The 16,286-nt window shown below is 44.1% G+C and overlaps 1 protein-coding gene across 5 annotated transcripts in view; it reads left to right on the plus strand.

Moving 5' to 3' along the window:
• ADCK1 (aarF domain containing kinase 1) overlaps positions 1-16,286 on the plus strand; it is a 144,493-nt gene that overhangs the window by 41,160 nt on the left and 87,047 nt on the right. For 4 of the 5 annotated variants that reach the window (XM_048486036.1, XM_048486037.1, XM_048486039.1 and 1 more), the window contains exon 4: positions 7,304-7,507. The exons of the other annotated variant lie outside the window; for it this stretch is intronic. In XM_048486036.1, the coding sequence (XP_048341993.1) occupies positions 7,304-7,507 (204 nt within the window). The remainder of the gene's footprint in view (positions 1-7,303; positions 7,508-16,286) is intronic. 5 annotated transcript variants of the gene reach the window in all.

Here is a 16,286-nt window from a genome sequence, read left to right on the forward strand (position 1 = left end):
ACAGTATGCCATAGCAGTATGAAGATGTATTTTATGTATCTTATTTTTCTGCATTCCTTTCTATGCAGCTGTAATGCCGCTAAGTCTTGGATCTGCAGAACCAGTTTAAAACTATTTGGCTGTTGTGGGTTTTCTGGGCTGTGTGGTTGTGGTCTGGTAGTTTTTGCTGCTAACACTTTGCCTGCATCTATGGCTGGCATGTTCAGAGGTATGTCAGATTTCACTGTGACATGCCCCTGAAGATGCCTGTCACAGATGTAGGCAAAACATTAGGCGCAAAAACTACCAGACCAAGACCATACAGTGTGGAAAACCCACAACAATCAGTTGATTCTAGGTGTGAAAGCCTTTGATGATTCATAAAAACTATTTAATTGTTTACAGGCAAAGTTGCACATTCAGGATTTCAGCTAGTTGACTGTGGGTTTTAAAAAACATTCCTTTCAGCTGCTGTGTGACTGCAGGGAACCAAACCTGGACCACACTAGTTAAGATAAGATAAAAAGATAAGATAAGAAACATGTATTGTCATTGTGCATGCACAACGAAAACAGCTTGAAAGAGTTGCTTGGCCCTGAGAGAAGGTAAATTAGGGTAAGAGTTGTTTGGCCCTGAGAGAAGGTAAACAGCCTTGCTCTGATCAAGCAATTTGTAAGATTGGGAGCCATTATTTAGGACAAAAGTGTTTGTGAACAGGTCAAGACAGTGGTGGATTGGACCCTTGGTGAGTTTGCACATCATCAGCCTTCCTTCCTCTTCTTATATCTGTGTACAGTGGTACCTCAGTTTTCATCGATAATTCGTCCGAAAGGAATCGGCAAAAATCGAAATCAATGAAAACCAAGACACCATTTCCCATAGGAATCAATGTAAATCCAGTTAATCCATTCGAGGCACTCCAAAATGTGCCTGGAACGGATTAATTGGCTTCCTCAAACCTCAGCCCAGAGGCAGAGGGAGCTCCTTATTTGGGCAGTGACTCCCCCTGATGTCACTGCCCAAATAAGGAGCTCCCTCTGCCTCTCCTGGCTGGGCTTCCTCAAACCCCAGCCGGGAGGCGTAGGGAGTGAAAGGAAGGAGGGGGGAAACCTTCCTTTTGCCTGGGTGACTTCCCCTGAAGGTGGGAGGGAGGGAGGGAGTGACGAAAACTGAGGCAATCAACAAAAACAGACAAATTTTGCCCAGAAAAAGTTGACGGAAACCAAAACCGATGGAAACCGAAGTCAACGATAACCGAGGTACCACTGTACTCTCCCCTATTGCTGCATGTAGGTGTCTACACATAAATGAAAATGAAGTTTGAGAAAACTAACCTGAAATTTTCTTACAGATTGCAGCTTCCAAGATAGTTACAATTTTTACCAGACCCATAGGCATAGCTACCCCGGGGGCAGGGTGCGGACCAGCACCCTGGGCACCCACCATTCGGGTCATGTGGGGTGCAGAAAATCACCCCACACCCCCTCCTCCTTCCTCCCTTGCCCTTAGAAAAGAAGCCTGCAGAAACAGGGTCGGATTGGGATTGTAAAGTACTTTTCACCATTCAAAATGGGTGTCTAGACCTTTCAGTGTAATGATATTTCAATAATAATTACTTCTTTTATTCATTTCACATATTTTATGATGCTTGCATGGTCTCTTAGACATGATTAATGTTTTCTCATATTTTGGGTTTGGTGGTGGTGGCTGCATCTCATTCCTCAGTGTCACTACAACGTTAATAAAGCTTGGCATTATTTGATCTTTTTGGTGCTATCTGGTCCTCTTCATATTAGTTCTCAGAAGCAGACTAAAAAGAAAGGTAGCTTTGAAAATCTCCGTTCCACCCCAAAAAATCCAGCCTATGTTTTCTAAACAAGAGCCTGAATTTAGCATAGTGTCAGGCTCCCTGGACCATGGGACTTAGTGAGAGGCCAGGTTTGAGGCTAGTAGCTGGCATTCTATTAGGGCATGTCCTGATCTATCTGTAAACTTTGCTCAGACTTCTGCAGTCCCCTCCCATCCCCACATCACCCCAAAAGGCCAGCCGGGTCCACGGGGCCCGGCAGAAGCCTTCCCTCCCCCTGCCATTTCAAAAGGTCAGCTGGGGCTGCGGGGCCCCAGCAGAGGCCTTCACTCCTCCCGCCATCCTTTGCCACCCTCCCCTACCCCTAGCCACCATCCCCCAACCCTATCTGTCCTTTGCCACCCTCACCCCTAGGATGCATGATAGTTGTGTTCAGACATGTGGCCAGGGGCTTGGGCTAAGATTTGATACTGATTTTGGAGGGACTTAGTGCAAAAATCGTAAGGATCCATGAGGATCCGTGTTTTCCAAGCAGGCTTTTTTGTCACTGTGGTACCATGAAGCGTGGGATGCATGATTGTTTTGGTTCTGCCTGTAGACTAAGACATGTTCTATAATTTCATGGTGGTTTCATTTCATTCCAATGCAAAAATCATATGAATTCATGAGGATCTGTTTAAAATCATCTGGATCCGGCTTTTACCCAGATTTGTGAGTTGGGGCATGTTCTATAATGTGATGGTGACTTGAGATGACTTTGAGATGAGTTCAATCCATTCAAAATGTTGAGGTGGAGTCCAGTTCAGTCCAGATATTTGATTTTCCTCTCTCCTCTGCCTGTGCACCCAAGACTGCAGCCCCCCGGACCCCCAGCACACCAGTTTGGACTCCAAACTTTCCAAGAACTTTCCTCCTCTAATTTCCATTCACTCCCTTTAAAAATATGCCCTTGCTGATCACATAGACGCAAACTATTATCATGATGTCTGTGATCAGGGGGCCTTTCCCCACTTACCTTAAGCCCCGCGCTACTCTCCTCAAGTAGCGCGGGGTCCCCCGACACTCCCCACTGTAGGGGCGGCGAAAACGCAGCCGCCCTGATGCTGCCCCTCTTGCGCCCCCTCAGCGCGCGGCATCCCTGGCGCTTCTCGAAACGGCGCCTTTTGATGACCCTGCGCTGAGTATGGCGTGCAGCAAAGGGCAGCAAAGGTAAGTGGGGAAACACCCAAAATCCCTCCCCCGCCCCTGAGGAAAACCAGCCAGTCACCCAAAACAAACTCCCCTTCTTTTCGTTTTGATATTATCTCCACTGTAGGCTGGGTGTGTTATAGAAAGGTGTCTCTCCAGTATGTTCTGGTCAGATGTGGGGGTAGTTATTATTTATTTTTAATTAATTGATATGCAATTGCTGATGTTCATAGTCCTGAATGTAACTTTGTGTTCCTCTCCCTGGGCTATTCCTCAATCGCTAATAGTGATTGAATCACCAATAGTGCATTGAAAGGGGGGGAGGGAACTAGGTAGGCACTAGGACACAAGCAGATCATTCTACAACAAAGAAGGTTGAGCTTGAGCATGTGACACATTAATATATAATTCTACTTTAATCTTTCTGTGGAAAAGCCACTCCTAATCTAGTTACAACACAGCAATTTGAGTGGGATTAAAAGTGAGTCCCTGAAGGTGTTTAGTTTGTATCTGGTCAACAGCCATGTTTTTGTATCTCATGAAATTATTCTTTTCTACTGGTTTGTCAGGGAGTTCATTAAAAGCTGTTTGAAAAGTTCTATTAAATATCTCCTTGTCCCTTTCTCTATTACTTCTGTGCTAGCATGTCCAGAAACTGTAATGAATTGGGGAAGGAAATGATTATTTTCTTCATTTGGCAAAAACTATACTATTCAGTGAGGTGATTTATAGCTCTGTTGTTAATAATTGTTTCAGCTTGGTTTATACATTATTGGTTTATACATTATTGAAGTGTGAGAGGCCTGGTGTGGTTCTGAGGCTAAACAGTTTAATTTTTTTTCACAGCTAAGCATAAAAGGTTTAAGCGCAGGCAATTGATGAACCATAACTTGAGGAAAGAAAATTAAGTTGAATAGGACTGCACAGATGATAGAGCCTAACCTTTTTAATTGAGGAAGAAAATAATAGATAGTGGAATTTTGATTAATACCCTGTCTTCTGCTAGCATGAACACTTCATCTTCTTTATCATAGCCTTTCAGATATTTCAGGGTTATCATAATATTGGTTTCTCCAAACTAAACACAGCCAGTTCCTCTCTTCTTTTAAAATAAAACATGTTAGAGAATCCACACATGATTCTGAAGTGTTGCCCAGAGTTCTAAGTCCTGGACTATTTTGAGCATCAGTTAAGCCTGACAATGTCTTGTTTTATGGGTATTACTTGCTGATTGTTGTTGGACCAGTGACTGACCAATATTGGCAGAATCACTTCAGGTAGCTTCATCTAAAGAAAGACAGTGCTAGTTGTCACCTTTATATTTAATGACCCTAATTAATTATTATTATTATTTTTACTATACTGGTCTCAGAAGTGGCTTCCTTAAGAAAACCTTTTCTTGGAAATATCTTTCTGGTTTAGGACCAAACCATTTTTTATATTTTTAAAATGTATCTTTGTACGTATTTCCTGCCCATCACCAAAGCTCCTGAATGGAATTAATACATTGATGAGCAAAATGGCTGTCTGGATGCATCTTTAGTCTCTCACTTTAATTCAATGGCTGTAGAAAGAATTCAGGACATTTTTTTAAAAATGACAATATTAACCCATTATTAGGAACCTGGAAGGAACCTGGAAGCACTGGCTGGTTCCGCATTGGCCAAAAACAGCGGTGTGAAAATGGTGTGAAAACGATATAAACCCTTTTACACTGTTTTAAACCCTTTTACACTATTTTCACACCATTTTCACACCACTGTTTTTGGCCCATGCGGAACCAGCCACTGTTGGCTTAAGCTGTAGTCATTTATTGCAACCTTGTATTAGCATTTTATTCAAGCAATAGCAAAATAGTGGGACTTTTTTCATGTAATAACTTGCTCAGGTAGTATAGAAGACACAAGCACGTGTTGATAGGATTCTGAATAATGATAGTCTTGTTCCCACTCTGGGAATAGTTCCCTCACTTAGCCTTGTATGTCTTATGCTGATGCAGCATGATCAGTTCTGTGGCCTGTTTTTCAACCTTAGCAGAGGGAATATGCCCTCTACCTGTGGGGATACTGGTAGCCAGTATTACTATGCAACCAGGTGAATCCTGGCAAGGCTCATTTGCATGCTGTTCTGTCTTTGTGCATGGGAAGGAATCATAGTGCCTGCGCTATGAAGCCTGTTTGGGGGTTATTCAGGATGTTTAGAGGAGATTTCACAGAAGACAACAAAATCATTTTATGGTTTTATTAGAAGAAGAAGAGTTTGGATTTATACCTTCCTTTCTATCCTGTAAGGAGACTCAGAGGAATTTAAAAACTCCTTTTCCCTTCATCTCCCCACAACAGACACCGTGTGAGGTAGAATCATGGAATCATAGAGTTGGAAGAGACCCCAAGGGCCATCAAGTCCAACCCCTGCAATGCAGAAATACATAATTAAAGCTCTCCTGACAGATGGCCATCCAGCCTCTGTTTAAAAACCTCCGAAGAAGGAAATTCCACCACACTCTGAGGTAGTGCCTTCCACTGTCGAACAGTCCTTACTGTCAGGATGTTTTTCGGATGTTTAGGTGGAATCTCTTTTCCTTCACCTTGAACCTATTACCCCTGGTCCTAGTCTCTGGAGCAGCAGAAAACAAGCTTGCTCCCTCACCAACATAACATCCCTTCAAATATCTAAACATGGCTATCGTGTCACCACTTAACCTTCTCTTTACCAAACTAAACATCCCCAGCTCCCTAAGTCTCTCCTTGTAGGGCATGGACTCCAAGCAGGTGGGGCTGAGAGAGCTCCGAAGAACTGTGACTAGTGCAAGGTCATCCAGCAGGATTGTAGGAGTGGGAAAAAAATTTTGGTTCACCAGATTAGAATCCACTGCTAAGGTGGAGGAGTGGGAGATCAAACTCCTGATTAGAGTCCACCTGGTGTTAACCACTACACCACGCTGCCTGGAGGTGAATCAGTATGGATTAAATGTTAGATAACAAGTCTCAGTCCCTTGGGTAAGTCTGATGCATTCCCATACAGGAGATCCTGCTTGATTTTATGTGTGTTCCCAGTGACCCCATGGATCTTCAATAGATTTACAAAACAGAAGCAATTTGGGCTCTCACAACATGTTATATTAGCAATGTGAGGAAGCAGAGGTCAAAGTGATCTTTTCTCCTTAAGTGTCCTCACTCTGCCCTTCCTCTTGCTTGGATTGGAGGTTAATTCTGGAGAACTATAGATAGCGATAACTGCCCACCCCTCCTTGCTGGCGGCAGATTTTTTTTGTCTCCTCGGCTGGAGACAGTGTCGAGGACAATTATCCAAGCTGCATAAAAGCTGTTTCCCTGTAATGTGCTGAACTCCCTGTACTGTGACAAACTGCCCAGCTGCTCTGGCTGCATCCCTCCCTCTTTTCCTCCATCTCATCCACACCCTTTCCTTTCCAGTTTCTCTTCTTTCTTTCCCAGACCCTTCCCTTCCCTTCGCTGCCACCACAAAGTCAGTGAGAGAATAAGGAGAACCACATAAAATGCGGTGCCCTCCGAGAGACCTTATGTGCGTGGGATGGTGCAGCAGCATCACAGACCCAATGTGTACAGGATGGTGTAGCCTCACAGCAGAAGTGCGATGCTCATTGTGAATGTTTGCCAAGAGGCAGAATGTGCTATTTTGTATGCTGTTGCTCAACAGATAGTAAGGAAGAATGAAATGGCTGCTTCTCCTTTTGGCTGCCTTGAGTCAGGCAGTTGTGAGCATCAGTCATTCTCTGTAACTGTAAAGGCTGCCGACAACAATTTTGTGTGCATCCACATTTCTAGGAGCCCTTACAGGCATCATTTCCCACACTGAAGGGATCATATGTGCTACTGTGGGTATCAGTGCACATTGGTCCCTTCCCCCCCCCCCCCCCCCCATAGCTGGTGGAAACCATAGCTGGAGTGATATAGCACTGCAAACTGCATTAGCTCTTTTGCTTCATCAGGGGTATCCTGTAAACAAAGGTATTTGTCCTGAGCCTGCTTCTTACCATAATGATAACTCAGAGAGTTCTCTAATTATTCTGGTGTGCAACAAAGGAAACTTTTTTATAATTGCATCTGAAAGCTTATGAAGTGAAACCGAACAAATAAATAGCATGAAAGCTGCAGCAAAATTGTTTAGGTAAACTGGTTGTGGTGGGTTTTTCGGGCTATGTGGCCATGGTCTGGTAGATCTTGTCCCACGGCCACACAACCCAGAAAACCCACCCACAACCAGTTGAATCCAGCCGTGAAAGCCTTAGACAATACATGGTTTAGGTAAAGTTTGAGAGGACTTTGAATTTTGCTTCTCTTTGTACAGGTTCACCTGCGTTCTGCAGCACGTCTGCGAGATCTGTGCTGTGCCAACCGAGGAACTTACATTAAAGTGGGACAGCACTTGGGAGCTCTGGACTATCTCTTGCCGCCGGAATATACCCACACACTTAAAGTGTTACACAGTCAAGCTCCCCAGAGCAGTATGCAGGAGATTGAGCAAGTGATACGGGAAGACCTAGGCAAAGAGGTATGTGGGACTTGTTAATTTGCCGGTAAAGACCAAAAATAGCTCTGACCAATTGAACAGATCAAGAATAGTAGACTTACCGTTCAGTTCTTCTAAGCCCACTGAGCTCAATGAATGGTGTGACTATGTTTAGAATCACACTATAAAAGTCTTTCTGGGCAGTTGTAGATTGGTGTGATAGAAGCACAGTTGCTCACTTGTGACATGGGTTACAGACATCTGTCTTCAAGGTTTTATCTAGATTTGCAGAGAGAATGTGTTTCCTCAGTGATGAGACCGGAGTATTGTCACTGCAATGAGACTGGAATATTTTTATCCCTTTCCCCCAGTTTCCATGTCTGTTGCTATTGAGCTTGCTATGTGATGTCATAGTCTTCTGCTGGGTAAGGCCTGTAACATTCTAGTAATGATCTTAGGATTGCCAGCCCTGCAGCTGCCTCTAGAAAAGATCAGGGAAAATTCTTAGAGTGTCTTCTATGCCATGGCATTCCCTCACTTTTGCTTCTCAATTGAGAATAGGAAACCAGCGTGGAAATTGCCCACTACAAATAAGTTAATGGTAAGCCTAGGTGAGTTACACCTCTTCTCTCCATAAACCTTTGTGGCTGAAGCTATCTTGTAACAATCTTGTGATTCTATCTTGTGACTCCTAGCAAGTTGGGGCAGGGGCGTAAATGCCATGGGAACATGTGGGAACAAATGTTCCAGGTGCCCACCGTTTGATCACATGGGGGGCGCAGGAAATTTGGGTTCGTTTGTATTTTTTGTATTTTTAGTGTATTTTACATTTTTGGCCAGCAGGGGGTCCAATTCTTCGGCTAATGGCACCAAAATTTCAGGAAATCCTCAGGAGACACTCTTGCTGATACCACCCAGGTTTGGTTCCAGAGGTCCAAAGTTATGGACCTACAAAAGGGGTGTCCCATCCCCCATTGTTTCCAATGGGAGCTAATAGTAGATTGGACTACCCTTTTGAGGATCCATAACGTTGGACTCCCTGAACCAAACTTCACCAAATCTGGGTGGTATCATCAGGAGAGTCTCCTGAAGATAGCCTGAAATTTTGGTACTCCTAGCTTTAACTTTGCTCCCCTGACAGACACCCCAAAATTCCCCCCTTTGGGGTGGATTTAATGGGAGAATCTGGGCTCCCTAAATTTACTTGTGAGTAAACCTGCACCCCAGTCGTTTGTTTTCCTCTTTTTTCTTTGTCATTTTTCCAGTCCCTTGAAGGATGCAACCAGGACTCTCTCTTGTCAATTTTTAGATCCAGTGAGAAATAAGAAGAAAAAGAAAGAACCCCCCTGCCCTCAAACAAAAAAAAACATAGTAAGGGAAGGCAACATCAGTAGGCCATTTTGCCTGTCTGCCTGCATCCAGTGTTCTTGATTACCCAGAGTTTGCGAATCCATTCCAAGGATTCACAAATCCCACCTATCAAATTGTGGAGGGGAGGGGAGGTAAAAACACCCTTACCTTCAACCAGCAAAAATCACTCCCTCAGTGTATAGTACTGGGAGCTTCATTAAGAACTGCTAAAACAAGGTGCCATATCCCAGAAATCATGGGTTTACAAACTTTTTGCTCTTGTGTGAACCTTTGGAATTCTGTAACAAGGGTGGTTATGTGGGTGGGTACAAACACAAAATGGCTGCTGCACAAGGTGGAGCAAACTACAAAATGGCTGCCACAGGAGGCAGAGCTAACCCATAATGATGAACCACAAGAGCTGAGAAGGAGTAATTAAAATAATATACCTTATAAGAGGAGTAAGAGAATAAAACCAATACTGTGGTGGCAGTTGCCACTAAAATAACGTTATTTTACTCTGGCAATGCTGGAGTGTATGGTTCTGACCTAAGACTTTCCCACTTTATATCCCTGCTTACTAAGGGGTGGGGGTCTCGCACTCAGCAGACAGGCCAGTTCAACTCTGATCACCATTAAACAACATCACCTAACCTGAGATTTTTCTGAGGTCCTACCTCTATTAATGGAGCTTGTATCTCCTATCGTTTTGCTGCTAAATTATTCCCACTGGCATTTAGAATCCCCTGGGCCTTACTCAGTACAATTTTCACCAATGGAATAAGCACCACTGAGGTTCTGGGTTCAAAACACACTAAAGGGCAAGTATAGTGTTGGAACAACTGCATGGTAATGAAGGTGGTCTGTTGCAGAGACATGCAGAATTCCAGGAAATACTACAAATCAGCTGTAAATACTCTGCCTCCAGACAGCGTTGTCTGCCCTTGCCATTTGCAAGCCCCCTAATTAACCTCAAGTGAAATAAATAAATAAATCACTTTAATAACAGCATAAATTCTTGCTTCTGCTGGCTTGCTGAGGCCACACAGTAGCAGCAATGGCTCTTGTCACCATTAACTCTTGGAGGCTGGGAGGCACATTATCTTTCAGGCATCCACCTTGCTTTCCTTATCTTCACTTATAGTGATGTTTCATGTTGCCCAAGAGGTCTGAGAAAGGCAGGGTATAAATAATGGTGCTGCAGGGTATATTAGGAGGAGCTAGTGGGATCGAAGCCTGAAATAGTGACAAGAGTGAATGAGGCTTTGTAATGCACGATGACGGGAAAGAGCAAGTTGGGGATCGTCAGAGCTGTATGGGGCTGTATGTTTTTAGTGGCACATACAAAGTTGTGTGGTCTCCCTGACTCAGGGTATAATTACCTTTACAGTATGGAATCAAATGATGTTTATCACCCTGCTTGGACAGGCAAGGTCATAGATGTGTTGTTGTACTGGGCTATTGCTAATTGTTATACAAATACTAATTGCAAACTGCAGGGACCGTAGAGGGATTGAGTAGAAGGAGGGGAGTGTAGCTACTTTTCTTTTGGGGCTGTAAAAATTACATTTGGATTCAGTTGCCCTCCCCAGCTACTTTACAGGGGGAAGGGCAGCTGCAGTGATGATATGACTAGGGATGATCCACTTTCTAGGCTGAAGAAGTTGGCCATTCTTGTTTTAAATTATCCCTTGTACTCTTGTGCTTAGAGTTGTAGAAGTTGAAGGGAGTCCCCCTCCCCTGAAATTTTCCTATGGTCAAAACAGGCTCCTGTTCTTTAAACGGAAACTGTCAAATCACACAGTTAAATATTTGTCCCGTTATGTCTCCTCTGAATGTCTTAGAAGGGCTCAAGTGTGCTCTGAGTGATCTCTCCCTGGCTAGGAGCTTTCTCAGTCCAGGCCACATTATGCTCCCCAAGTTGTAGCCCCATTCACATAACACCGTTACATCATCCGCTCACCGTGCACTATGACATCATCCACTGACATTACAATGTGGCATCATCCCCTGGCATTCAACATAACTGAAGCTCACTGGCTCATCTCGCTCTGTTGTCTTATTGCAACTGACAGCAACTCTCCAGCATCTCAGGTTTTTCTTAGCTCTGCTACCAAAGATTTTTTTAAAAAATGAGATGCTGAGGATTGAAATATGGGGTGGCCACATTTTTTAATCTTTCAAATAGGATATCATAGAGCTGGAAAAGATGAAGAAAGGGGAAACCCCAAAAGACCAAAGGGTTTGGAGCTTCTACCCTATGGGGAAAAGCTGAAGAATTTTAGGCCTGTCAGTTTAAAAAGGCAACAAGAAGAGGACTTGATAGAGGCTTATAAAACTACGCATGGGGTGTAGAAAGTGAACTTCCCTTCTTTCCCCTGAAGTATTAGAACTACCAATAGCATTGATGGTAAGTAGAATCAGGACCGACAAAAGGAAGTAAATTGTACAATGTGTAATCAACTTGTGAAACACACTGGCATGGGATGTGGTGATGGCTGCTAGCTTTGAAGGTTTTAGTAGAATATCAGACAATTTGTGATGGGAAGGGATGATCCTTGATGGGTGAATGGAGTTCTCCATGCCTGAAGGCAGAACGCTCTGAATTGTAGCGCTGGGGAAGGAGGTAGCAGCAGAGTAGGTTTTGGCCTCCAAGTCTCCGCTATGGAACCTCTTATGATATTTGGTGAGCTGCTATGGAAAATACGATGCTAGACTTTATGAAACATCGGTCTGATCCAGCAAGGCTCTTAAGTATGTATCTTCTATCTAAAGAATGAGGATAGATAAAAGCAATAAAGTAAAGAACGTGCATAACATAGATGGCTAAAAAGCAGATCTTATAAGATAAATCTCCTAAAATCCTTGATTCCAGTTAGTCCCATTGTAACAGATGATGGGGCATTGTAGAGTCTGCAAGGAAAGAGAATTCCATGGCTGTTGGGTAGCTGTGGAAAATGTCTCTTTACATCCCTTAGATAGAAACTCTTGGTTGATCTTTAGACATTGTTGCTGACCATAGACACTATAGAAAGGCCACTGGGTACCTTGGGCCAAACTTTGTGGCTATTATAGATTAAAAGCATCATAAGTAGTTTATAAGTAGCCAATGCAGACAGTGACAGTCAGGAGCATGTTGAGGTTAAAGGTGTTGGCGCAGAGGTAAAAAGGTAGCACCTTTCTGTATATTGTATATTACACTAGGAGCAAAAGCCCATTGCAAGGGAGGGGATGCAATGGGCTCTAGCAGGCATTCCCTCCCCTCGCAATGGTCTGAACTGTTGATGCTCTCTCCCCCGCCCCTCCATAGCACTTACCTTTACAGAGACCAGTGTGGGCACAGAACTGAGGTAAGTGTCAGAGGTTGTAACTGCTGGCTGTTGGGACAGCGGGAGGATCAGTTAAGTCTTGGGTGGGGAGGCTGGCTGCTTTGGGGGTTGGGTTTGATATGGAGGGCAGGGAGGTTGCTATGGAAAGGGTGAGGGCAGTGAGGCAGCAGACAGTCAACCGCTGCTTCTGCCTCGATGGGGGTGGGATTTTGGGGGTGGGGGTGATTTCTGGAATAAGGGGGGCAGCAAAGCAGTGTGTGGCCAGCCACCACTACTGCCTGGCCGGGTGGATTTATTTGGGGGCAGGGGACACCTTCAGTGGAGCTGTGGCTTGCCGCTGCAGTCCAGTTGAGGCCTGGGATGGGAGGCAAGGGCTCCAATCCTGGGTGCTGGACTCAGCAAGTTGAATTCAGCACCCAGGATTGGGATCGCTAAGGGATGGAATATGGGGAAACGAACTTGCAGCCAGTGAATGGACAGGACACACTTCCTGAGTCTAGCCCACTCATTGGCTGCGGAGTTGTCATTGCAACGTTCCATCTCTTAGCAGATTGTTGTTTAGAGATGGGTTTTACTGTTGGGCCCTGGTGCTGAAATTGCATTCTCTCTGCAATCCAGTATGGCCAAGCTAAGCCCTGCTCAGCATTATTCAGGCTTCCCTGACTGTTCCTTTTGCACCTAGGACTTCCAGTATGTGGGGAAAGGTTGAAAAATTATGTATTAAAACTCAGATTTTGGCTTCTTCTGGCTGTGCTTGTGTGGGTTTAGTTGAATGAAGCTTCTGTGGCAGAGGCCTTTTCTTCTCTCTTGAATACATTTTCGGAGGCCACCGAGCCTGTTTTCTTTCAGTGTTTCAGGAGCTAGAAGAAACCTTCCATGCCTCATTGATTCCCAGCGAGGCAGCCCGAATCCCCTCTCAGCCACAGACTTTTCTCTTAGCATCACTTCTCCTCTGAAGGCAGTACCAGGGTGATGTTGAATTTTAAAGAGACAGAGAGAAAATGACACAGGGAAATAGGAAGAGAGATAATCAAAGGAGAAGGAAGGAGTAAATCATTTGAGAAGAAAAGAGGAGGCAGGAAGGAGATGTTATGATGCTAAATAGGTATGGACTGAGATTCCTGTTGTAAATGGAGGATAATTTGTGTCTTGAGCAATGGATGTTTTCTCATACTAACAAAATTCTAAAGCAGGTTTCTTACATGTATTTTGCAGTATCTAGTATGCTTTGGAGAGAAATACAGAAATTAGTTAGGAATATGACTGGTTATAATCTCATGCTGATTTTTAACAGTTCACTGTTAAGACATTTGAAAAAGTAGAGTTTGGAAAGTACAGTCTAAATTGAGTTACATCCGTTGATATGTGTATTGAGGTAAAGATTAACCCACCTATATTGGTTCAAAAGAATCTGGGACATGGCAGATGTGAAAATTACATCATTATAGAAGGGGTGAGAACTTACTAATTCATTGAAGGGTGAATAATGTTTGTGTTTTAAGAAACAGTAAATATCATGACCATATATAATCTTACTAGTTAAAAATGTTATTGTTTTGATTATACAGACAATCAGTGAATCTGTGACTGAAGTTTCCTACTTGTATACATTGCTTTTGTGATTTAATCTATATATATAAAAAGCTAACAGTGACTTTGTTACTCATGCCCTAATGCGGAAACGGCTGGACAGATCGCCCCCAAATTTTCACATGATGTCCCTCCCTGTTGCAGGCAGGTAATCGGACCTTCAAATCGGCGAAAGTCCTTACCTGAGCCAGGTAAAACGTCTTTTCCCTGGCACCCCAGGCCATGAAGCTAGCTGTGTCTAACTGTCACCCTTAGAATGTTCATGCAGCATGTCTGTGGCCTGAGAGGTTGGTATGCCCTTACAATGTTCGCCCAGATGGCCAGAGATGAGCATTAAATTGTTGGCCTAGTGCACAGCGGAAGGACTAGGTGCCAACTCACCTGGGGGGGGGGTCTGCTGACTGTTACATGCCAATCACTGCAGACCCAGACAGAGAGGCTCCGACCTTTACAATTCTGCTGACTGTTACATTCCAGTCATTCTAGACCAGCATATGACCACCTTGCAATTTTCAATATCCTGACATAAAAACAGTAAATAGGTAATATTGTTAGGTAATACAAGTGGAAGTGAAACACATACACACTTTACCGTGTGAGACGTCAGGTGGGGTTTCCTCTCTCACATTCAGGTAACTTTCACTCTCTGTGCCTCACCCACTACTACCACACAACACACACACCCTCATACACATCCAGCTCATCTTCACACACCTCACTCTGCCCTCCCTCACATCCAACCACCACTTCCTCACCCATATTTGCCACAGCTCTCTTTTACTAAAAGCGACCTGGAGTTTGCCTTTTTCTTCTAAGAAAATCCGCAGGGTGGGGGCGAACCAACACTACTGGCTCCACTTCTTTTGCACATGGCCCTTTAAAAACCCAGGGAGCTTACCTTGATATGAGTGCCTCCACCACCCTGCCTCTGCTGCCTGACCGGGACAGCCTCCTTGCCCCAGTTCTGCCTTACCCAAGCCAGGACTGTGCGTGTCAACCAGCCTCATGGACAGCGGGATTCGCACTCTGATCAATTCCGTTGTGGAATGGAAAGGATTACCTTATACTAAAAAACCAAGACACCACCATATAACAATGTGAATTGAAAAGGGAAAGAGGGATTCTATTTGACTACCCCAAAAGGCTATGCTGGGGATCATTGGACCTGCATGGACATCTGTGTGGGTTGCGGACTGTGATGAGAAGGACAATTGCCACAGCAATGCATGGCCGGGCCCCACTAGTTTACAATAAAAATGTAAAAGAAATTTTAAAAACTCTGGTTGTTGTGAGTTTTCTGGGCTGTGTGGTCGTGGTCTGATAGGTCTTGTTCCAATGTTTTGCCTGCATCTGTGGCTGGCATCTTCAGAGGTGTATCACAGAGAGATGCCAGCCACAGATGCAGGCGATTGCTGATCTTCTCACTTTAATATGCAACTTATCCCTGAAATCAGGCTCCATCCCTGAAGACTGGAAGATGGCCAATGTCACACCAATCTTTAAGAAAGGATCTAGGGGGGACCCGGGAAATTACAGGCCAGTCAGTTTGACATCTGTTCCTGGTAAATTAGTCGAATCTATCATTAAAGATAAAATTATAAAACATGTAGAAAAGCAAGACCTGCTGAGAAAGAGTCAGCATGGCTTTTGCAGAGGCAAATCCTGTCTTACAAACTTACTAGAGTTCTTTGAGGGTGTAAACAGGCATGTGGATAAGGGTGAACCGGTGGACATTGTCTACTTGGATTTCCAAAAGGCTTTTGACAAAGTTCCTCACCAGAGACTGTTGAGAAAACTGAGCAATGAAGGAATAAGAGGGGAAATCCTCCTATGGATTAAAAACTGGTTGAGAAACAGGAAACAAAGAAATTGGGTGTAAAATGGGGAAGTTCTCACAATGGAGAGATGTGTGGGGAGTGGTGTCCCCCAAGGATCCCGTTTTGGGACCAGTGCTCTTTAACCTATTCATAAATGACCTGGAAGTAGCGGGGTGAGTAAGCTGGCGGTGGCCCAGTTTGCAGATGATACTAGATAATGTAGGGTGGTGAGAACCACAAAGGATTGCCGAAAGAGCTCCAAGGACAGACCTTGATAAGTGTAGATTGAGTGGGCGCAGGAAATGGCAAATGCAGTTCAATGTAGCAAAATGTAAAGAGTATTGATGCACATGGGGGCAAAAAATCCAAACTTCACATACACGCTACAGGGGTCAGTGCTTTATCAGTCACAGACCAGGAAAGGGATTTAGAAGCGTCTTAGTTGATAGTTCCATGGGAATGTCAACTCAATGCATAACAGCTGTAAAGAAAGGCAAACTCTATGCTGGGGATCCACTAGAAAAGGAATGGAATAATAAAACTTTGAGTGTCATGCCCATATATAAAAGCAGTGGTGCGACCGCACTTGGAGTACTACAATGTCCAGTTCTGGTCGCCGCATCTCAAAAAGGATATTGAGGAGATAGAAAAAGTGCAGAGAAGGGCAACAAGGATGATTGAGGGACTGGAGCACCTTCCCTATGAGGAGAGGCTGCAGCGTTTGGGACTCTTTAG

Source organism: Sphaerodactylus townsendi, linkage group LG02 (genome assembly GCF_021028975.2).
Source record: "Sphaerodactylus townsendi isolate TG3544 linkage group LG02, MPM_Stown_v2.3, whole genome shotgun sequence".
Taxonomy (NCBI): domain Eukaryota; kingdom Metazoa; phylum Chordata; class Lepidosauria; order Squamata; family Sphaerodactylidae; genus Sphaerodactylus; species Sphaerodactylus townsendi.